Below are 24,463 nucleotides of genomic sequence, written 5' to 3' on the forward strand. Positions count from 1 at the left end.
TAGAATCACACTGGTTAAGCAGACTATTAATTGAGGTTTAGTTTTAACTCTGCCTTAGTTAAACTCTAGGTGTCCTAATTCACCGTTAAATTAATTAGGTGGCGATTCCTTAAAACAAAATAAACAGGAATCACCAATATGTTGTATCCGGTCAAAATGGGGTGTGACAGCTTGGCGACTCTGCTGGGGACTTTAGGTTCTAACCATAACAAACTTAGGTTAATAAATAATTTGTGGGATATTTTGTTTGTTTTATTTTATTTTGCCTATATTGTTGCTTTATGTGCTTTTAAATGTTTGTATTTCATTCCTTATGTGCATTTTTTCTATGTAACATGTATATTACTGCTTTTCTTAAATTTGGCATTCCGCTCATATCTCCTCCATTTCTGGAAATTCACACTATCACACGTACACGCGAGGTGTGTTTTGCGCACCCACAATTTTCTTCGTAGAATCCAAATTTTAGGAGAGTTGGCGTATGCGCGGGGTGCCCGAGTAACGGGGACCGCGTAGCCTTCTCACTCGAGTAGTCCGCTCGGGAACCTTGCGTCTAGTAAACCCACTCTTAGTCTACCTAAGGTAGAGCGAAAACCAAAACCTTGTAAGGACATGCATCATTTTAAACTTAGGAGGCTTAATACCCTTGGTGTATTAAGTTCATTAGTTAACCTTACCAAATGTTCAAATGAGTCTACGACTCTAAGTGACACTATTCACTATCTATGTGCATTATTTGAAGGACAAATATGTGGAATATGTGGACCTAGTACTCTATAGATAAATATTTCAAGGAAGTTGACATTTTGTTGCAGGTTGCCGTGGAGCATCCAAATTAATGCCGGAGGTTGAAGACAACCAAAGATAATTAGTGAAGATGAAGTGTTAGATATCTTAGGTCAATTTTGAGATGTATTATTGATTGGCATGTAATAATTTTTTATTATTCTTGTAAATTACTTTTAGGAGGAGTTATGGAATGATGCATAAAAACATGTTTGTCCTTCAAATATTCGTTAGGCCTACCTCTGGCATAAAGAGGTTCCTTGCATTAAAACGCGACTTATGTGTGCAATAATGTGTTTATATGCAATAATATGTTCTTACCATATACTGACTCATTTTCTTTTTCTTTTTCTTGTTTTATCTTTTTTTTTTCTTTTTAAACTCATTTTCAAAACCAAACGGTTGACTTGTGCTAAAAGGGAACTGGCGGAACATTCATATTTCACACAAATCTAAAACCAATAAATTAAACTCTGGCTCATCGCTAATCACCTGATTAACCAAAAGATTCGTTCTAAAAATGGAGCAAATTTTGATCAATGCAACCACTTCATCTGAGCCATCTCTTAGTTTACCGATCACAAGTAATCCCACATCCTCTAATAAACCAGAAACACATTTGGAGATAATTGCTCGTCTGAAGCGACGAGTTGCTGGATTAAGCCACATGATACTTCAAAACCGGTCATTTTCTCAAAATCCGCCACATATAACTCCATCTCATGGGGTTCGTTAGACTTTGCCTATGCCAGATTCTCAAACCAAGCAAGCTATTTTACCTCTTCTCGACCAGCTCATTCCGAATCAGGCACCCACCTCATAATGCGGGTATTTTAAAATTCAATTTAGGCAACCCACATCGGGATTTTGATCACGAACTACGTCTGGCCTGATTCCTTTGGGATACGTAGGCAACCCGAGGCGGGTTCGGCCCTTCTATATTAATTTTTTTTTATTTTCAGTTTGTCCAAACATTTTGGTTCCTATAAAATACATAAGGATTTTTATACAAGACTTGGTCTTCCCACCGATTAAATTCATGTATCTTAGTATCTTGAAACTGGGACAAATTTTTGAAATCGTCAAATCACTTTCAAAATTTTTTTCATTACAACTTTCTCACTTTTCGATTGTTTAGAACCAAGTGTTTCCAGGACTTGAAACTGGGACGAATTTCGAAGTCGGTCAAATCACTTTCGAAAACTTTCATTATAAGTTCTTATTTTTCAATTGTCTAGAATCTAGCATCTTTAAGACTGAAACTGGGACAAATTTTTAGAAGTAGCATAAAAGTGGTCTTAAATGCTTAACCACTTTTAAATAAAATTCCATCCATATTTTTTAAGTGCGAATAAATTCAAAAATCGAGTCTTCCTAATCATTTTACAGATTAGAGCCACTAAGTATTTCCTTTCAAAGTCATCCAAATCTCGTTACTTTTATTTTCAAAATACATTTTTGTATAACTGAAACTCCCCGGCAAATCAAGATATGTGGTGAGACATCGAAGAACGTGGACGCGACCGAGACAAAAATCAATTCAAGGGCCAAGTTCCCCGACATGCACAAGTCAATCAATTTTCTTTTAAACTCACAATTTTTCTTTGCTGAGACAGGTTCAATTAACATGAATATGGTGCATATTTGACTCTTCTTAAAATTTTAATTATGGACGTGATCAAAGAGTTAGCTTTCTTCAAAAGGGCAAATATTCTTCAACATGGATGCAAAGGTATCTCGCGTTAAACGGTGGCCGTCATGCCGCTCGTCACGAAATTTCGATTGCAACAGTGGACAGAAGTTCATCTTCTCAACCAAGGACTGTGAGCATAATTCTTTCGAACCCAGTTATTTACATATTCTTATCACTAACAGTTGTTTTAGCTCGTGGCATTTCTCGATGGATCAAGTACACATAATCGTGGATTTAACTTTCTCCAAAGTGGATACAGACATTGGTCACCTGTTATTGGTTAGAATTCCTCAATCTTGTCATCACTTTGTACCTATTTATTTATTTCAAGTCGCTAACAAGTTCTTTTAGAATGTGGTATTTTAATAAGATAACGAGATTGAAATCTTGCGTCGTATATTAAATTGTGGGGATAATTATGGATTTAACTTCCCTCACAAACGGGACACGGATGTGGATATAAATGTGGATACCTTTCTACAATACTTTTTTTTAAGTGGACATGGATTTACATTTACATTGTGGATGTGGACGTGGAAGTAGAAGTAGATTTATATCGTGGAAAGAAATGTGGATCCATATTGAACATTGTAGACGTGGAAGTGGATTTATTTTTAAAGTGTGTGAAAGTGGAGGTGGATTTATTCTCTTGCACCGTGGAAGTGGATGGGGATTCAAATTTCAATTCAGGCACCCACCTCCGAATGCGGGTATCTTATATTTCAGTTCAGGCACCCACCTCCGAATGCGGGTATTTTATATTTCAGTTCAGGCGCCCACCTCCGAATGGGGGTATCTATATTTCAGTCTAGGCACCCACCTCCGAATGCGGGTATTTTATATTTCAGTTCAGGCGCCCACCTCCGAATGCGGATATTTTATATTTCAGTTCAGGCGCCCACCTCCGAATGCGGGTATTTTATATTTCAGTTCAGGCGCCCACCTCCGAATGCGGGTATCTTATATTTCAGTTCAGGCGCCCACCTCCGAATGCGGGTATTTTATATTTCAATTCAGGCACCCACCCCCGAATGCGGGTATTTTATATTTCAGTTCAGGCACCCACCTCCGAATGCGGGTATCTTATATTTCAGTTCAGGCGCCCACCTCCGAATGCGGGTATTTTATATTTCAGTTTAGGCGCCCACCTCCGAATGCGGGTATCTTATATTTCAGTTCAGGCACCCACCTCCGAATGCGGGCATTTTATATTTCAGTTCAGGCACCCACCTCCGAATGCGGGTATCTTATATTTCAGTTCAGGCGCCCACCTCCGAATGCGGGTATTTTATATTTCAGTTCAGGCGCCCACCTCCGAATGCGGGTATCTTTTATTTCAGTTCAGGCGCCCACCTCCGAATGCGGGTATCTTATATTTCAGTTTAGGCGCCCACCTCCGAATGCGGGTATTTTATATTTCAGTTCAGGCACCCACCTCCGAATGCGGGTATCTTATATTTCAGTTCAGGCACCCACCTCCGAATGCGGGTATTTTATATTTCAGTTCAGGCACCCACCTCCGAATGCGGGCATCTTATATTTTAGTTCAGGCACCCACCTCCGAATGCGGGTATTTTATATTTCAGTTCAGGCACCCACCTCCGAATGCGGGTATGTTGTGGATTCAACTTTCGAAACAGGGGTTACAAGTGCTTCTCCAATCCTGTCTTATTTACACATATATTTCTTTGTTGCTAACGATTGTTTTTAGCTGGTGGATTTCGACAATATTGAAGTTGGCATCACACATCAACTCGTGGAACTATTTCTTCGGCAGCGAACTGGGGCAATTTGTCGGGAAGGATAATCAGACTTCCCGACACGGGTCAAAGATCTACCTCGAACACTCGTCTCTAATTACAAGTATTTTCTTGCATTCCAACAATTCAATTTTTTCAAGAATTCTCAAGTTTCTATCATAATACCCAGTGTTGTCACAATTCAACACTGGGACAATATTTTGCAAGCTTCGCGCCAATCGGGGTTCAAGTGTCGTAAGTATCCCAGAACTACACTCGACCTGATTCTCGTACAGCCCGAGATATGTAGGCAACTCAGAGACCGGATTTCGGTCATAATTTTCTCAAGCTTCCTTTAGCCGGGACAAAATAGGCTATCGAGTCAACGTCTTGGCCCGACAACTCTTTTCATCATTACCGGGCAAAGAGGGACAAGTTGTTGACACCCAATTTTGTCCCGGTTCTCCTCCAAAATACCTATTTACGCTTCTAATATTTTTAGAAAATTAAAAAATATATATTTATATTTTTACTATAATTATTAGCCTCTTATCAATACCAGTGTTTCATTATTATATTACAGTTACTTATTATTATTATTATTATTATTATTATTATTATTATTACAGTTCACAATTTTTATCATTTCAGTATTTTATCAGCTTACGCACACGCATCGCATTTATCTTTGCATAATTAAATAATAATATTTATCTTACTGTGGATTTTCAAAATATTATTGCACGGCTATTACAACGCCATTTTTTATCTGAGCATTAGTGTTTGCATATTTCATGTCGAGCAATATTTTAACACAAGTTATTTAAATAGGTCTCTTATTCAAATTTAGAAGCCAAACTATTTCTTGCACTCGGTCCGTATTTTGACTTACCGGACTCCAAATCAAAGTCCGATTAATTTTTAATATCTTTTGGACTAGCCCATATCTTTTATCTTAATTTTTAGAACAGTCCGTGTTTTAATTCGCTAGTCCATTCTTTTAATACCCGGTCTAAAATTGACCCAGTCCATAAATGGACCGGGTCTGACCCATTTATTGAAAAATAAGGGAAACCCTCATTTTCCCTTCATTTTCACTCCCTCCGCCTCTTTTCCTCAACTCTCGTCGTCTCTTCCCTTTCCCTTTACCCCTAACCCTAACGCCACACACACTCCCCCCCATTTGCTCTGACATCCCACTCCGGTTCCCTCCACTTCCCTTGTCCTCGGCTCCTCTCTCTCTTCCTCAAAAAAAGGAAACCCCAACCCACAATATAAAGGAGGGGATTTTGAATCGGTAAAGGGGTCTTTTTTTTTCGTCTGGTGAAACCCCCCTAGAACCCGAATTCTTTTGTGAAACCTTCCAAGAACTACGTCTTTTTTTAGTCATAGAGATCCTCGAAATATCGAATTTCTTCAGCATCTGTTTTGGATTCGAAGTATACACGAATTCGGAGTTCTTAGTATCTCGAAGAAAATCTAAAGTGTTCGAGGTTAAATCGAAACCTTCGCCTCACTTCGCTGCACCCGAAGAAGGTAAATTTCCTTCCTTTAAGTTATTTTAGCAATTGTTCGAGTGCTTTAACTGTTTATGTGATTTTTTTTGGCTTTGGTTGTATTTTAGTTTCGTTTACAGTTATGATGGTTGAATTAAGCATATTCAGTTCCTCTTAGTTTAAATTAGTGAGTATGTTAGTCTTGTATGAGTTTAGATTCGTATGGTGCCTCAACTTCATGTGTGTTGATTAGCATGTCATCATATTGGTCTTACATCATTTGGCAAACCTTCTTACAGGTCTAGTTCCCTGCATTTAGTTAAACTCAGATTAATCCCTGATTGAATCCTTTAGAGAGGTTGAGGCTCATTAAAATGATAGTGGCATAATGAAATGATCATTTCCTATTATGTATAAACCTGTTCGTATTCACTAATGTCATTTAAGAGTGTTATGAGGATCAATTGAGTATAAGTCTCGACGTATTATTTTGTTTGAAACTGAGAATTATGATATTGTCATATTTCATTGAGATCATGCTTTACTCAGTTTTTTTTAAGTAATCATGCCAGAACAAGAAAAGTATTCAAGCATGCTTTCCTTATTCCAGAGAGTCTGATATTTCGTCTGTCTATGCCCCTGTTCCATTTGCCTCCCTCCTCCTCTGCTTATTTAGTTATGACATCGCATATCTGCTTACCTTTTAGTGTGTTTAATTTGTAACATTAGTTTGAACCTGTACGGATAATGGGGTTGTTGTATCTAGTTAATATGTTAGAATGAGAATACCCACATATGCATGATTAAATGCCATGTCTGATCACTATACTTATGCTCGCGATGCTATGGCTATTAGTTATAACACTGCCTGCCACTGTCCTCTCTGCGTGTCTGTTACGTTGAGATTGGGATCATTATATTTGGTTGTGATCGTAGCCTTATGCTCTGTTTACTCAGTTTAATGAAATGCTTGAACTGGTTGTCCCTGTTTCTTCATCACAGATTGCCTTAAAAACTAAGTAACTTTCAAAGGAACCCTGCAAATATGTGGCACGTTTGATTAAGACCTTGCCTAATATCAGTTGGTTCATCTGAGATTCAGTAGGATATACCATGCCGCACCAAATTGAATGTCTTTGTTTAGTTTTGCCTCACCTCTGTTGACTACTTTACCAGAGTATTTGTTATGCAATTGTTTGTTTTGACTACGTTATGGTGACTTTGTTTTGGCAATGCTGTCCAAGAATGAGAAATATTGATGATGGATTATTATTTTGTGTTCTTCCAATGTGATGATAGTATTAGCTGCTCATTCTAGTTACATGTTTATCAGTTACACAGAGGTATTGAGATTTCTCTGTTTTGAAATCTCAAGTTTAAAGCATTTTGTTTTCTAGAAACCTGCCTTTGTTCCTTTCTGATCTGTTTGGAATTTATATGTCACGTGTCTAATCTTATACGTTGATTAGATACTAATCCTTTTTTTTTCATTTTTGTGCATGAACACCGCATACGAGTCCCTCGGGCTCATCTTCTTCCGTTTTTGGCGTTGGGTTAAAAGCCCAACATAATTCCTCTTGTGTCCAGCTCTGTCCGTAGCAGCAATATAAAGAAAATTCATTGGCCCTAAGCCCGATAACGTGAAAAGTTCCAGCAGTCAGGCCCTAAAAAATGGGTCAGATCCATTTTACCTATTCCATCTCCCTTTCCCTTATTTTATTGTTGTGTATTCTTATTTTGTATAACTAACCTCATCTTATTAATTTAGACAAATCCTAATGAATTAGTATATTTGATTATTAGTAATGGGTAGTTAATTTAAAAGGGACTAATAACTAATTCCATAAACTCCATGTTTCTCCTTTCTATATTAAAAGTTATTTACAATATCCCTAATAGTCATTTATAGAATAATTGATAGTATAAAATTTATATTTTTATTTAAAATAGTCGCCTTCGCATCGTCTTAGTTTTAAAGCGTCGTTAATATACAAACAAATTCGGACATATTCTTAAAACTTAAAAGCATGTATATTCTTAAAACTTAAAAATCAATTAAACACTTCATGGCTTGGTTCGTTTAAATGTTTATTAAACATTACAATAAATTCGCATCTTCTTTATTTATATGTTCAATTATCCTATTTTATAAATTTCATTTTATTATGCTACTTCCTTTTAAAGTTGTCAACAATTATCATAAATTTTATTTCAAATAGTATTCTAAGATTTTCTTTTATATAAAGTATTGGTCTTATTTTAAATAGTCTTCTTATCCAGAGCATTAACAACATTTATAAGTATTACTTAATTAGCATTATTATATTTTTTTCAAAAAAAAAAAAAACCCTTAAGCAACATTTATAAGTTTATTTTCAAATAGCATTTTGAAATTTCCTTTTATGTAAATTACCGGTCTCATTTTAAAAGCATCCCCTTTGTGCAAATTACTATATTTTTTGAAAGTTAGGTCAAATAAGCATTATTATATTTTCCTTTGAAACCTCAGTAATATATGTGAGCTATTTTTTCTTAAATTCAAACACAATGTTCAATCTGGATTAATTAACCTAAGTTTGGTCGGATAACCGTAAGTTAACGGATTCTAAAGGATGTCTAACCCCTTCCCTTTAGGATAATATAGAGCCCTTACCTAGAATCACACTGGTTAAGCATACTATTAATTGAGGTTTAGTTTTAACTCTGCCTTAGTTAAACTCTAGGTGTCCTAATTCACCGTTAAATTAATTAGGTGGCGATTCCTTAAAACAAAATAAACAGGAATCACCAATATGTTGTATCCGGTCAAAATGGGGTGTGACACACACCACACGTCATCTTTAATGGCTAATAATAATTAAATACGACTTGTAATTCTTAGGTACAAGATTAAATAGGGAAGTTAAATGCGCCCGTTTGGCTAAATTTGATTGAGTCAAAATGAACTGAGTTAATAGATGGACATGTGATTTCTTGAGTTGAAATAAGCTAAAAAACGAGTCATAATCTAACTCACCCAAATTCTTCTTAAGTTTTATTTATTTTGTTTCTTTTATAATTTGTTTTATTACCTAATAAAACTTTTTCATCTGTAATACGGCTATCATCTGTAATTAGGCCACCAAAACATTCAAATATACATTGAATTAAAGTCCCAAATTAAAGAGAATCTTAATCTATTATTTCTACCATAAAGTTGAGTGGCCTATTACTACCGAAATTTATTAATATAAGACGAATAAGTCTCTTTCTTTTGCGCACACCAAAATACTGGTCAAAATATTATCAGACAAAGTTCAATTCACTTTACTCTTGAAAAAAGCCTAAAGTATGCTTTATGCTTGAATGGATTCGAAAGCGTAGACTCTAATAGATAGCACTTAAATTCACTTTTGACTCTTTCTGTTTCACAATTCATTGTAAATTCAGGTATATTATACGATGTGATGTGAGAATACATGCTCGAATAGTCAATAATTCAACATAATAGTGACATGCTCAAATAGTTTTAACTTTCTTGAAAACTTTGTAGTATTTTCTGAATGGAGGAAAAAAAGGCAGCTGTTCAAAGTAATATGTTAAAATAGGAGATAAAAATTCATAAATTTTGGTTCAAATCTTGTACATTTGTTGAGAAATTCACTACATACATACATATAATAAATTTCATAACTCATAAACTTCAAATTCTGAATCTGTATTTGCCTCAAAACACTTCTCGACCCAAAGTTTTTTTTGTATAAATTACTAATCAATTTTTTGAGAAGTAAGTTTTATGATTACAAATTATTTCCCAAACTCCCACACACCCCAAAGTCACATTATAGTAACATGTAGAAATGTAATAGCATACGTGTAAGTTTCTGTAACACATAATATCTCTATTTGATTAGACTGTAGACTAAGGTAAAAAGCAATAATCCAAAAAACCTAAACATTGATAAGTCGTGATCAACAATTAGGTATGCCTAGTTATAGCTGTCATTATTTAATGCTAATCTGCTCAATATTGATGGTCATGAGTCACGACAAATCATAGACGGATAAAAAATTTACAATTTATAAATTATCGTAATGTATTCAAGCTAATATATAATAGTGAATGAATTTCACAATTAAATATTTAATAAATTTCTTAATATAAATACAACAATCTGGATAGCAACTATTGAATTTACGTCAAATCAAAATTTACATGGTAAGCCCGCCTCTTCTGGACAGAAGCAAGTTCAAATTTAGGAGAATTTAACTTATCTCAAATTTTCAGCTATACATAAACTCTATAACTACAAAGATCAAGTATTTGTACACTTGTTTAAACTTCAATGTGCATCATACCATCCTGAGTTGCCACATATGTGGCATGTAGAGTGTCTTATTCTGTCAATTAAGGATGCACAAAAAGTATTGAAAAAAAAACAAATCGATTTCATACTTTGCTCTTAAACTTGAAAAATGATGAACAAAATTGGATTTTTTTTCACAACCTACCAAAAATTGAAAACAATGTTTTTTTTGTTCTCTCTCCATCTTTTTTCATTTTCTTGACGTACATTTCATTCTCTAAGATTGAAAGTATAACACGTTTCAAAGTGTTTCTGACCCTTTCAAACTACTACTCTCCAACGTTTTCCACATGAACGTTCTTTCCTTGATTTTTCTGTATCTTTTTTTATTTTTATAGGTGCGTGCATAACACTCCAATGTGCTCATCTGATAATGTTATTATTAGAATGGTATTAGAGATACACTCAGAGGCGGATCCAACGTTTTCCACATGAACGTTCTTTCCTTGATTTTCTTGTATCTTTTTTTATTTTTATAGGTGCGTGCATAACACTCCAATGTGCTCATCTGATAATGTTATTATCAGAATGGTATTAGAGATACATACACTTTGCACAAATATAGGGAAGCTGGTACTATATCACGGATAAAGTCTAAACGTATGATTTGGAAAATTTTGAACAATTTCTGGAGAACTTATGTACTAACCCAATTTAGAACTTTATTGCAATAAGAGCTAACACGAGCAAACAAAACTGAAGTAGTCTTTTGTTTTTTCCTCGAAATGAAGCCAAATTTGTGGAACATTGGATTTCTACTTGTTTTATGAATTTGTAATCAATAATTTGACACAATTCTACCAGTAGAGTTCTATGTACATTTGTGTACGTAAATTTTGCAAATGATGTTTGTTTTATTACAACTCGATTTGTATGTGGGTGTAGATTTGGAGCTCTAGAAGTTCCAACACTTTACTTCTCATCCTGAATTGATATTTCGGCATTATTTTCAAGAATGTTAGTCTATTTATTATATATACATTTTTTTTTTGAGAAATGTACTTATATTTCCTAACTATACTCCTGATATATGATACTTATGACAATTTGAGTCTATCCACTGACCCAACAACTTACAATAGGGTTGTGAAGGGGCATATTTGGACTCGGTTGTCTAACAAGCTTTAGGCTAAGTTGCTATTGTTAGAATATACCTAAGGCTAATACAATCACACTAATCAAATTAATATTAAGTAACAACGTCGACAACAACCAGTGTGCACAAGTTGATATTAAGTAAGTGGATAATAATACCTCTCAACGATTAAAATGGTCCAATATATACTTCTATGTGGCTTCCACCATTAGTGAAAGGGCATATTTGCACCTTTATAATTTTCGAGGGTATATTTGAAACAAAAAATAATATTAGGAGCATTTATAAACCGATAGATTAACGAATGAAAAATATGAAATCATAAGGAATTGGAAATAGATGAAGTAAGATTTTTCTTAATTAATTTTTGTTACCTTACACCACTGAACCAACCACATAACTGAACAAAGAATTTGTACTCAGCAACTCCAATGAGGACTTTTTAGGTCCCGTTTGGATATGATTTTTTTTTTTCCTTTTTCAAAATAATGTTTGGTTATATCTTAGAACGATTTTTTTGGTTAACTTTTGGAGTTTGGTTTTTCACCCGTTTTTCAAGTGAATCTTTTCTCTCACTTATAAAATTTCAATTAGTTTTAAATAAATACACGTCCAAATACAACTTTAACTTACAAATATTATTTTTAACTTCAATTTCAAATAACAACAACATATTCACTGTTATGATTAAAAATGGATCTTGGGCATAACTCAACCCCAAAAAGCTAGCTCAAATGAAGAAGGGTTGCCTAAGCCATATAAAGAGTCTAAGGACACCTCATCCCCAATCGATGTGGGAACTCAACACCTTACCCCTACCTCATGGAGATAGAGAGGTTGTTTCTAGAAAACCCTTGACCGACCAAGTTCATCAAATCAAAGTAGTTATTATGAAAAAGGAAATACAACAGTGAAGAAAACATGACAACTAACAAAAAAAAAATCAAATTATTTATAAAAAGAACAGTAACAACAATAAAATAGTGCGATGATCGAAACACAATTATAAACAACATACGGTAACAAATATTCGTTTGCCTTCCTTTTTTTTTAACTTCTTTGTTGGAGCTTCAAAAGATTACTCTCTCCGTCTCAATTTAAGTGTCTTCCTTTCTTTTTTAGCTGTCCCAAAAGAATACCTCTTTTTATTTAGTAAGTTGATAATTCAAACATCCTACATGATAAGTTTAAATCCATAAAATTCAATGGACATTTTAACACATTACGCGCATCTTTAATATAGTACCACAAGAATAAAAAATCTCTTTTTATTATTTAAACTTTGTGCCTAGTTAAACTAAAACATTAAAATTGAAATGTAGGGAGCAATAAGGTAGCAACACATGACATTCAGAAAAAATACAGTAACAATTAGGAAATAGTGCGATAACCGAAACACAATATAACAATATGTGTTAATAGATGCTAGTTCCCTTTTATAAAAAATAACTTCTTAGTAATTGTTGGAGTTCCAAAAGATATTAATTTAATCGAAAAGGGCAAAACTGTAAAAGAGTGGAGCCAGAGGATCTAAAAGGGTTAGGTTTTTCCGTACGAAAGTCTTAATTGCGGCGAAAAATTCTTTGCAAATCTCAAAGTCTTCCTTCTCACTTTCCTTTTCAAATCCCGAGGAAGATTCCTGTCCACGAATCTTGGGCTTTCCCTTACTCAATTACTAAAATGTCCTTACAAATAAATATTCTGACTGAATTGTCACATGTGGTCCCCCACCTTATAATAATGCCACGTGGTAGAGAGTATTTCTCTCTCAAATCTCATCCTTTGTGTCACAATAACCAATGTTTGCTCAGAAGTGTTAGAATTACAAGGTTTGTCTCTTTGGGTGGAAAAAACAGTATTTAAGTAAATTTTGAGTTAAAGGAGGAAATATCCTAGCCAAATAAAAAATAAATACCAGCACCTCCTCCTTCCTTTTTTTTCTTCTTTTGGTGGAATTAATTCTCTTAAACAGCAATAATAATAACTATGTCTCAGTTTCAAATAAGTTAAAATTGGTTGTATGAGTCCTCACTTTTTCATTTAAACTCATTTATATTGTTATGGCTAAATACCTAGATAGACCCTTAAACTTAGCATGATTTGAAAGATAGACACTTCAACTTACGTAGAGATCATATAGACACTTAAACTTGGCAAATATGTGACCAGGTGTGTCTTGAAAAAGTGACAAATAAGTTAATTATACTCAACTAATAGATATCACCTATATGATTTTTTTTTTCCACTGTGTCTATCGTTAGTTTAGTTAATTCTGCATTGATATTAAGGATTTGTGGGTCCTTTGACAATTGGTCTCTTTCATGCCATTTTAGGTGTACCCGTCTCTTTTTAACACATTCACTTATCATAAGTTCACACTTACGGACATGTACATTTATAGTTCGACCCGAGGCATATCAAACCATCTCAGGTGACCTCATATTTTACCTCAATACGTGTTGCTTGCATTTTTGACAAATGTAGTTACTTTATCTTATCGAATGATCTTGTATGAGCATACATTCATCTGAGTATCCGCATCTCTATAACATTCAACTTGTGGATATGTTGGCCTTTAGCCGCCCAACATTCACTATCCTATATTAATAATTTAATTACATCCACTTTGACTTAAAATATTGGGTACACCCTGTGAAGCATTTTCGCTAGTTATATTGGTAACTTGATTGACGGCAAGTACTAGGGTTTCGTATAATAAGTTACAATTGGGATCTGATATTAATAAGAGGCCTTGTGTTCAAGTCCAACAATAATAAAATGCGTCCCGCTGAATTTTGTTATTTATTTGTTGGGAAATGGACACAAATGGCCGGTGGGGTGAAACTAATCCCACCCTCTAACCCAATTTTTTCCAAATCTAAATTATACCCACTAAATTAATCCCATCCATTAGCCAAAACTTAAATAAGACAATTTTCAAATAAAAACCCAAACACAAAAATGTTTGAGGCGATTTTTATATATAATATGTGTCATTTGTGTATAAAATATGTATCAGTACCTATTTGTAATGTATAGAAACTGTATAAAATATGAATCACTAAGTTATGTATCATTTTTGTATATAATATGTATCATTTGTGTATATAATGTGTATTAGCACAGTGCAACTGCCCTGTATATAATAGAAAATTTTATCATTTTTGTATATAATATGTATCATTTTTTGTATATAAAGTGTATATATAATTCCAGCATGTGTATATAAACTGTATCAGTCTTATATAGAAAGTGTACCATACGTATAAAAAATGTATAATAGAAACCGTATCATTGTGGTATATAATATGTATCACTATTGTATATGTAAAAAAAATATCATATCATTATTGTATAATATGTGTATAATAAATGTATAATTAACATATAATTTATGTAAAATAAATGTATGATTAATTCCAGCATATGTATATAAACTGTATAATTCTTGTATATAAAGTGTATATATAATTCCAACATATGTATATATGCTGTGGCAGCCCTTTAGTGGCAACTTAAGTCGCCGCAAAAAGTCTTTTTTTTTTAAGCGCCTGGGCTGTTGGGCCGGTCAGCCTTGGCATTATTTTGGGCAACCGGTCATTTTTTGGCATTATTTTGGGCCGACCGGCCATTTTTTGGCATTATTTTGGGTCGAACGAATACCTAGTGAAATTAAGCCCAAACAGTTATTAAATGTGAGATTAATTTAGCTGAGTGGACACACACTGTCCTTTTCCCTTATTTGTTTGCAGTACGTAAATTTGCATTTCAGCTATAATGGGGTAGTAGTAATCAAGAATCTTCAAATCGCGACCCATATTGAAAAAGATATGCATAATTTGCATATAATTTATGTAATGTTTTTGGAAAATAATAATATAAGATGGGACAAACAAAAAAAGTATAAAAGCGTTAAGCGTGGTAGCCATGTCCACTTGTTGCTAGTAGATTCTGTATTCTTAAAAAGGAAATTGACTTCCTACAAGAAAAGAGAGGAGACAATAATATTCTGCCTATTCTTTGACATAATGACACATAATGACTTTAGAGTTTACAGTATTTTAAAGTGTGAATAATCAATTAAGAAAAAATGGTGCCTATTTACTTTGGGTCATTTGCACTTTTGTCCCTATTTTGTGCCGGTCTTTAATTTTTGTCCCTCATAATAAATAACTTTTCCACCGTTATAAATTTAAATTTCCGCATCATAGTATCCCACAAGTTATGACTCACGCCCTTAAGAATTTAAAGATGGTGGTCGGCGTTGTGACAGCCATAGAAAGGAAAATTAATGTGAAGTTGGTCAGGTCTGAAACTCAGGTTCATAGTTATGGTCCTTATGCCATGCCTGGTTCTAATTGGGCCTGAGAAAAAAATTAGATTTACATTTCCAAGTCCAAATGTTGTCTTCTTGGGTCATTCACACTTTTGTTCCTCAAATGGGCTGGTCTTTAATTTTTGTCCTTCAAATGGGCTGATCATTAATTTTTGTCCTTCAGAGTCGAATTTATGCCAAGAGGGACATAAGTTACACATCATAATATCCATAAGTTATGTTGGCGGCCTTAATAAACTTATGCCCCGCTAGGCATAAGTTCGATTTTGAAGGCGATAAATTAAAGATCAGTCTTCATTTCAACTTAGGCCATCCAAGCGGATTATTTGGATCGTATGGCCTTTTTTTGAAGTCACTCTTTGATGACACTAGTCACTATTATGTTAAATCATTAACTCAAAATACTTAGACAATATTAGTATTATTTGGCTTATTCTTGTCTAGTTATTCCACAAATCGCAATATTGACTTCTACTATTTCCTTCTGGTTATTCTTAAATATGAAAATCTTATATGATCTATTGTGTCTATTAATAGAATACCACACAAGAGAGACTATTACTACGTGTAAGTTTTAAATAAGGTGTAGTCGACTATCTAAATTCTCACTGATCATTTTTCTTCATTTAAATTCATCTCAAACAACACTATATAAAATAAAATTAAGAATAAAAAGTATTGTTTCTCAATATTTGGTATTTATAGGTCTTTACCTACTCGGAAAATAGTTTCATGATTATAAAGAAGACAGTTAAGGGAAAAAAGAAAAAGAAGCATATTTTCTCTTCGGAGTTTAAACTGGGGTAAATAATCCGAAACGGAAATGATTTAAATAATTATGACTTATCTATACTCAAGTGCCATGAGATAATTCGGAAGATGAACATGCTATGAAGTAGAGAATAAAAAGAAGAAAAGAAACAATAATGTTCTTATCAGTTTGTAACTAACAAACATAGAGTTTCTTTTTTGGTTTCCTACCTGTTGTTCAGGACTCTCGACTAATCAATATTTTTGTCGTGTAAGGCTCATTCAAGGAAAAAACGCTTCTTAACATAATCTTTTTTGTTTTTGTTTTGAGGACTCGAATCTGAAACCTCTGATTAAATACGTATATTATATATCTCACCACAACCCATGTTAATAACTTGAGTTATTATAAACTTGAAATGAAGAACCTTTAAATAAAAAAAACAATATAGTGACGTTGACTTGACCAATTACAACAACAATAACATACCCAGTGTAATTCACAAGTGAAGTTTGGAGAAAATAAAGTGTAAGCAGACGTTACCCCTACCTTAGGAGATAGAGAGGTTATTTCCGATAAAACGTATAGTAAATTAACCAATTAGAAGGGGAAAAAAGAGGAAAGAATAAAGATGAAAATTGATGAATGGAAATATAAGCTATGAATTATTGAAAGATGCCAAAAGTATATTTGAGCGTGATGAGCGTTGGTGAGGATGAAGTTGCACCCAATTCATTTATTTTAAGTTTTATCAACACCTTGAAAGTGATATATCCAGGTTTTCTTCCACGTTTTCCTCCATTAATTTCTCTTCCACACTAGTAGGCAGTAGCCAAAAATATATGAAAAAAGGTCTCATTTTCTTTCTACGCACCTTGTAGTGCCAAGTGGATCGGACAAGTTAACCTATTCAAGGTTTGACTATATTTTTTTTCCCAGCTTAAGTTTTATGCACTTCGTGTAAGAATTTACATAACCTGGTCACTTAAAAAGTAATAATGAATAACTTCATTTATTAATATTCATCGAAATAATACATGACTACGACTTATTATCTTCTATGACAGATTAAATTACACAATAATATAAAAATTCTTTATAGTACGTATAGCTTAGTCCTTTCTTTTGACATGTGTGACAAAAGGGTTTAACCAAGAAAACAAGAAAAATATTAAACAAATGAAGGAACCCGATTCACTCTAATTTTGGCATATATTAGACAAAAGGGTTTTACGAAGAAAAAAGAAAAGCAAGGAACACGATTCACTAAATTAATCTTATAAATTCAAAAGGTGTAAAGCACAAGTTAGAAGAAACTTCTCACCTTGTCTCTCCTCTTCTTCAAAAAAATAAACCCCTCCATTTTTCTTCCTCTTGCTAAGCTAAGTATCTTTTTTCTTTTTCAAAACTGAAAGAGCTAATAATGATGAAGATTAATGTGGCGAAGAAAAAAGCTTCAAATCCAACAATGGCGTTGATGGGACTCACACTCTTCGTCTTGATGATTATAGTGTTGGGGCAAAATCAATATTTCTTCCTCGCAAGTCTTCAATCTTTTATTACCTCAACCCCTCATACAATCAGTCATCATAGTGACCATGGAGGTATATGCTTCTCTTTCTCATTTTTCAAAGAATTCTTTTACCTGAAATTTGACATATTACATGTGCAAACTTCCTCTCAAGACTTCACTATTCGTACACTGACAATGTCAATAATATTTATTTATACAATTAGATCACCTATAATATTAACCTACCATCACTAGAAACTGCATACTGATATATGGTATAAAAGAATTTACACTTCAGGTGTATATATAACAAGTTTAAATCCTTTTTGAAATCATTCATATTTGTTGGAAAATCTAAGAGGATTGTGCAGCTAATCCCAATTTACATTATTATTCATGAGTTCCTCAGGTTTAATGTTTATTTGCAGTTTTTACGCTCGAGGTATTTTCTTGAAATTTTTTTCTTTTTAAATTTGAACTTGCATGTTAAAGACTTAAAGTGGTGCATGGTTTGCTGGAAATAATATGTTTGAATATATAGTCTTACTTATATATAAAGAGAGTAAACGTGTCCAGTTGCTCACATCCCAACTAGTCTTACTTTCCGCGATTGCTGCAATTTCCCACCGACTTTCCTTCATGAGTCGTACATCCGTTATAGAAAATTAAAATAGTCTAGTCTTGTTATCTTTTTTGTGTTTATTTTCTAAAAGGTTTTTTTTGGGAGGACACTTGTTTCTAACGATTAAGAGGAAATATTGGAGGAAGTGTACATATAGCTGGTTTTGAGACCCAAATTTAAACATTATAATTTTTTGTAAATTTAGCTGGTTCAAAATCAACTTCCAACTAGGGGTGGACATAATACGGTATTTGAAACTTCGGTACGGTAATTTCGGTTTCTAAAAATACTATACCATTACCGTACTAAATTAATTCGGTATGGTTTGGAATTTTAAAGTTTGGTTTTGTTATTTTACTGTACGGTAAATCGGTACCATAGTTTGTTCGGTTTCGACATGTATATGCTCATATCGTGGAGAATTATGACTTCCGCTGCTTAAGAAACGTCTCAATTATTATGTACTAAACATCTCACACATGTAAAAATATTCAAAAGAAAATACAAGCAATCCCCTTCGTAAATCAGTTACACAAAAAAGACATTCAAGATAGAGTAGTCAAAGTTCTAAAAGTTCTAACGTTTAAACAATTAGTTTTCTAATAATACTAGTTTATATATTTGTTAATATTATAATACTAAGATATATGAATTGTATATGTAATTATATACTTCGGTATGGTATTCGGTATTTCAGTATTTTCTTTATGAATACCGAATACTGTACCGAATACCAAACTTTTTAAAAATACACACCAAATACCGTACCAAATACCATAATACTGAAACCGCGGTATAAAAAAAATTCGATTTCGATATGGTAATTGGTATTTATCATGCCATGCCCACCCCTACTTCTAACATACACGATCAAAGTTGCCAAAAAAGGTAAAGATGGGATCTCACTCATCTTAATATCCCACTACATGAAGTTACTTATGAGTAGATTAATGGAAAGAGCAAGTAGAAGTAGTACTTAATTTGGTACTGTTATACTAGTTTTTCTTGTCCTATTTTATTATGTGATGAACTTAAAAGCTGTTGATGAAATTAAACAAGATACACTTCTCAAAGTTTAAATAAATTTCTCTCTCTCTCTCTTTTCTTTTGTTAAAAAATGTCTAGCCAACATGTTAAAGTTTTTAACAGTGTTTCATTTCTTTTGTTTTTTCAAAGGCACTTCAAAACAAAAATCTTTGAGAGCACAGGATCAACCCCTTGAACCATTTTCTAGTGCACCCAAGTCAATAATCAGATGCGACAGGTCTCATTATTTCTATGATATTTGCTCAATCAACGGGCCAACAATTTTTGACCCATTTGAGTCAACATTCTATGACATGGATTCAATCAACAAAAATGAGACAAACATCATAGTTGAAAAGATCAAGCCCTACCCAAGAAAATGGGAGAATTTTACAATGGGCCAAATCAAAGAATTCACTCTTACTACAGGCCCATTAAGCCCACCATGCTTGATCCACCACAAAGCCCAAGCACTAGTGTTTAGTTTGGGTGGGTACACAGGAAATTTTTTCCATGATATCAATGATGGATTCATTCCCCTCTTCATCACTGTTAATTCTTTGTTTCCTAATCAAGATTTCATCTTGGTAATCTCCAAATTGGAAGATTGGTGGGTCCAAAAGTACAAGGATTTATTACAAAGCTTTAGCAACTACCCAATCATAAATATTGACAAGGAAAATGTCACACATTGTTTTCCTAGTGCAACCCTTGGCCTGATGTCACACGGTTTCATGAACATAGACCCAAAATTAACACCTAGCTCAAAAAACCTAATAGATTTTCATAAATTTCTAGCTACCACATATGGCACCGGTCAGTCTCAGCTTCAGCCTCAGTCTCGGCCTCGACTCGTCCTGGCAAGTCGCGGTGGCAGTGTCGGACGTCTGATCTTGAACCAGGACGAATTAAGAGTGGTCGCAGAACAAATTGGTTTTGAGGTGATTTTATTAAAGCCAAGAAAAAACACATCATTGCATGAATCATTTGGATTGATACACTCAAGCCATGCAATGATTGGAGTGCATGGAGCAGCACTAACACATGCATTATTCCTACGTCCTAGTTCAATATTTATACAAATTATTCCAATTGGAGCTGAAGGAGTATCAGATCTTTGTTTTGGGAGATTAGCAAGGGGCATGAAGTTGGTTTATGAGGAATACAAAATTGGAGTCGAAGAAAGCAGCTTAATGGAGAAATTTGGAAAAGAAAAGAGTTTAGTGCTAAAAAATCCAAAGGCTCTTCAAAAAAATGGTTGGTCTAAGGAAATTATGGATATTTACCTTAGAGAACAAAATATAAAGTTGGACTTAAATCGCTTCAGAATATATTTGGAGAAAGCATTTAAAAAAGCACAAGTATATATGGCTATCAAGGGTTAGTAAATAGAGGGCTGGTAAATTTTGTGTTATACCGTATATAATATTTTATGCTGGATTGTATTTGGTTATCATTTCTTCCCCTTTAATTTTTTTTAGTATGTAATGTTTTATCTCTTTCCACATTTAAAATGATATATTTACCACATATTTTGTCATAATTCACCATATAACATTTGTTTTAGTGCTTACAAAGATCTGAAATTGAGGTAATCTTAGGAGATTAAACAAATTTGAGAGGAACAAATTAATAAACATCAACTTCTAATAGTTTTCCCACATGTCACGCGTATGTGGATAAACAGACAGGTCCAAAAAGGCAAATTTGGCTATTTTCTGCTTAATATATACTCGTACAGATGAATTGAGATTGAAAATTAATTCTCGTTATAAGGAATGGTGATTCATTTTCAGAGGAGGGAGTTTTATTAAACAGATACCTTTAGATCGTTTGGCTTGTGAGATCGTATATTGGGGCTAAATAATGCTATAATTGACGTTGCTGTTTAACTAGGCGTCAGTCGTAGAACATGAATTTGGATCGTGACATTCAAATAATTTAACTAATATATATCTTTTTTAGTAATTTATGTTCTTAAATTTTTATAGGGGATCAAGTCATTAGTTTAGCTTGTCCAGAAATAGAAATTGATGAGCTATTCTTGCTGTATATACGTCCGATGTAGTTAACATTTTGGGGATCCACTTGCACCAATTTGCTTTGAAAAAACTGATAGAATACATATATAGTTGGAATTAATAAATCATAGCAAGCCTAATGTGTACTGATGAGCTAGTCATGCTCTGGATTCAAGTGTAATTCAACTCTTCTGCATCAACTCGAGGATGAAGACTTTGTTTAAGTTGGGGAATGGTGGGAGTTCGTTGATGTAGAAGAGTTGAATCCAGAGCAAGAGAGGAGATTTGAAAGATTTAAACTCGGAGATTTATGCGTAATAATACAGACCTTCTTCTCTATGATCGACGTGTGCTACTACCATTAATTACCGAATAGTTTCTTACAAGATCACTAGTAGAATCTTGTAAATTGTCCACAACTACACCCTAATCTTTAAAGGATTTTTTCCAGCTCAAACTGTTGTGTTTTGAATGACCTCAAAAACTCCCTTTTATAGTAGTAGTATGTGACTTATAACTCCCACTTTATTTATGAGTTCTATAACTCTTCTCTTAATTAGAGAGTTACAAAAGAGAAGTAACTTCTTCTCTTAATTGGAGAGTTACACAATATTACATTAAACTAAGAGTAAGTTATAGATCTCACTCATCATGGATGTACGTTCCATATTCTAACAAGATTTAAAGAAGTCAGAAAGAAGGATGACAGCGCTTTATTCGCAAGTCACTCATGAGACAATTTTCTCAAGATAATTGCAACAACAACTACCTCAAGAGACGCTTGGTTAATTTTAAAAATGAAGTTTTAAGGTTCTTCAAAGGCAATTACTATGAAACTACGATCTCTTCTTCGTGACAATGAAACGATGTTCATGAAAAAAAAAATATGATGAAATTATGCAAGACTTTTTATTAAGAGCAACTGGATTGCAAGTCAAATGAAATCATACAATGCAGAGGTAAGTGATGAAACTATAGTTGCAAAACGTTTAATTTTAAAGAAGTTTACCTCCAAAGTTTAATTGATCATGTGATTGCATCTATTGAGGAATCAAAATAATTAATGTGCTTTCATTTGATGAACTAATAGACTCTTTGTAATCTCATGAGTAACAGAGATCAACAAGCCGATAGAGATATGTTACAACTGTCATAAGTTTGGCCACATAGTTCGAATTTTGTGCTTAGACACTTAAAACTAGGGGTTCAACCTATTGGACATTTCATGTCTGTCAAAATTGTTGTATCTATTGAACAGTAAGTTGACACTTCTAAACCAAGTTTATAGTGTAAAAAAAATTACGATGTATACAACTTAATATGATTATTGTTACTCTCCTCTATATCCCCTTTTTCTTTTACACATTCTTGTAAGTACACAATAACTCCACCTAAGGATTGAAATTTTACCTTATAAAGCTTGGTTTTGATTTATGCATATATAGTGAAGAGAATGTCCAAATTTGTCCTTAGCCTATTCGAAATTGCTCAATTTTGTCCTCCGTTAATTTTTTGATCAATTTATACCCTTGTTATAAGCAAATCATATGGTATTTTCTCTTGCCACTATAACAAGCTCTAGCTCGAAATGGATGGACTCCATATATCTAAATTCTTTGAGGAAAACAAAGTCCAAAAAATTTTCCTTCAATTTTTTGCTATATATGATTTAAATAGCCTAAAATTGGAGACCAATTCGAGTCAAGGGCAAAAATGAGAAATTCTTTTTCATAAAACGATGGAGGGAGGGGGAAGGGAGTAACATTAGATCAAAGGTCTAACAGATGATAAAATTGCTTAATTTCGAATATTACGAACCAATTTTGAGCATCTTTTCTTTAATGAAAGGCAAAAAGTTTTCACGTTTAAATTTTGGGAATAATGGTTGTTTCCCGTGGTGCATTAATGTATGATTTTCTATGGAACCATATTTGTATTCATTATTCTTAAAATTATGTTATATGGTGTTATAAACCCGTTGTAATTCCGTGGTTAGGAAAAAGTTCAATTTTTGTAACCACGAATTTGGTGATTTTTGCGTGGTTACGTATTTCATTTCTCCATTATACCTCCACCATCCACCCGCACGCCCACCCTACCTCTACCCACACCCCAACTACCCCACCCCTCTACCACCCACCACCCCAACCACCACCCCACCCCATGCCACAACCACTCACCCCCACCCTACCACCCACTACCCCCACCCTCATCCCACAACCACCTACCTCACACCACCCCCATTCACTACTCCTTAACACCACCCAACCTCACCCCATAACCACTCACCCCCACCCCACCACCCACTACCCCAACCTCATCCCACAACCACCCACCTCACACCACCCACCCCTCCACCACCCCCACCCCCACCCACTATGACTCACCACCACCCAACCCCCACCTCCACAACCACTCACCCCCACCCTCATCCCACAACCACCCACCTCACACCACCCACCCCTCCACCACCTCCACCCGCCACCTACTTATTTTTTAAAGTTTCTATTTTATCAATGAGTTTTATTAATATATATATAAACTAATTTCTAATTAAGAGTTAAAGATATTTTTGTAAACTTACAAGTTATTATACAGTACCGTACAGTCAAATCAAACAATACAAATATTATTAAACCACAATAAATGATACAGTCTATCTAAACATTATGTTCATTAATATAATATAATATAATACAACACCATATAGCATACCATACTATACATTAATGAACCACGGAAACAACCATCCAAGCATAGTGTAAAACTTTTACTACACTTTTAACCGATATAAGTACTTTATATCAATATTCTATTCTTAGAACACAAGATTTGACTTTTGAACCATGTTGTCCGTTGATCTGCGTTTTCAATAGAGCAAAGGACAATTTGGGCCTTGTAGGTCAGTGTCTGTTTTAAAAAGTTGGAATTAATGTAGTAGATTGGGATACTTTTGTCTAAAAGTGAACAAAGTAATTGCATACTACCATTAAATATGAAGTTATATCAATAGCTGTTCCCATGTGCGTGAACAGACG

General features: G+C 33.9%; 1 protein-coding gene across 1 annotated transcript; it reads left to right on the plus strand.

The window, feature by feature from the left end:
* Positions 1 to 17,545: 17,545 nt before the first annotated feature.
* LOC132642002 (xylan glycosyltransferase MUCI21) lies at positions 17,546 to 20,934 on the plus strand. The gene is made up of 2 exons (XM_060359204.1): positions 17,546 to 17,847; positions 19,555 to 20,934. The coding sequence occupies exons 1-2, from the start codon at positions 17,667 to 17,669 to the stop codon at positions 20,787 to 20,789; spliced, it is 1,416 nt and encodes a 471-aa protein (XP_060215187.1). The 5' UTR covers positions 17,546 to 17,666; the 3' UTR covers positions 20,790 to 20,934.
* The last annotated feature ends 3,529 nt before the right edge of the window (positions 20,935 to 24,463 follow it).

The sequence above is a fragment of the Lycium barbarum genome, chromosome 5 (assembly GCF_019175385.1).
Source record: "Lycium barbarum isolate Lr01 chromosome 5, ASM1917538v2, whole genome shotgun sequence".
In the NCBI taxonomy this organism is placed as follows: domain Eukaryota; kingdom Viridiplantae; phylum Streptophyta; class Magnoliopsida; order Solanales; family Solanaceae; genus Lycium; species Lycium barbarum.

Excerpts from the sequence above, each read along its gene's own strand:
- LOC132642002 (XM_060359204.1), top strand. The coding sequence starts at position 17,667 with ATGATGAAGATTAATGTGGCGAAGAAAAAAGCTTCAAATCCAACAATG. Across the intron at positions 17,848-19,554 it reads TCATCATAGTGACCATGGAG|GCACTTCAAAACAAAAATCT; the intron begins GTATATGCTTCT and ends GTTTTTTCAAAG.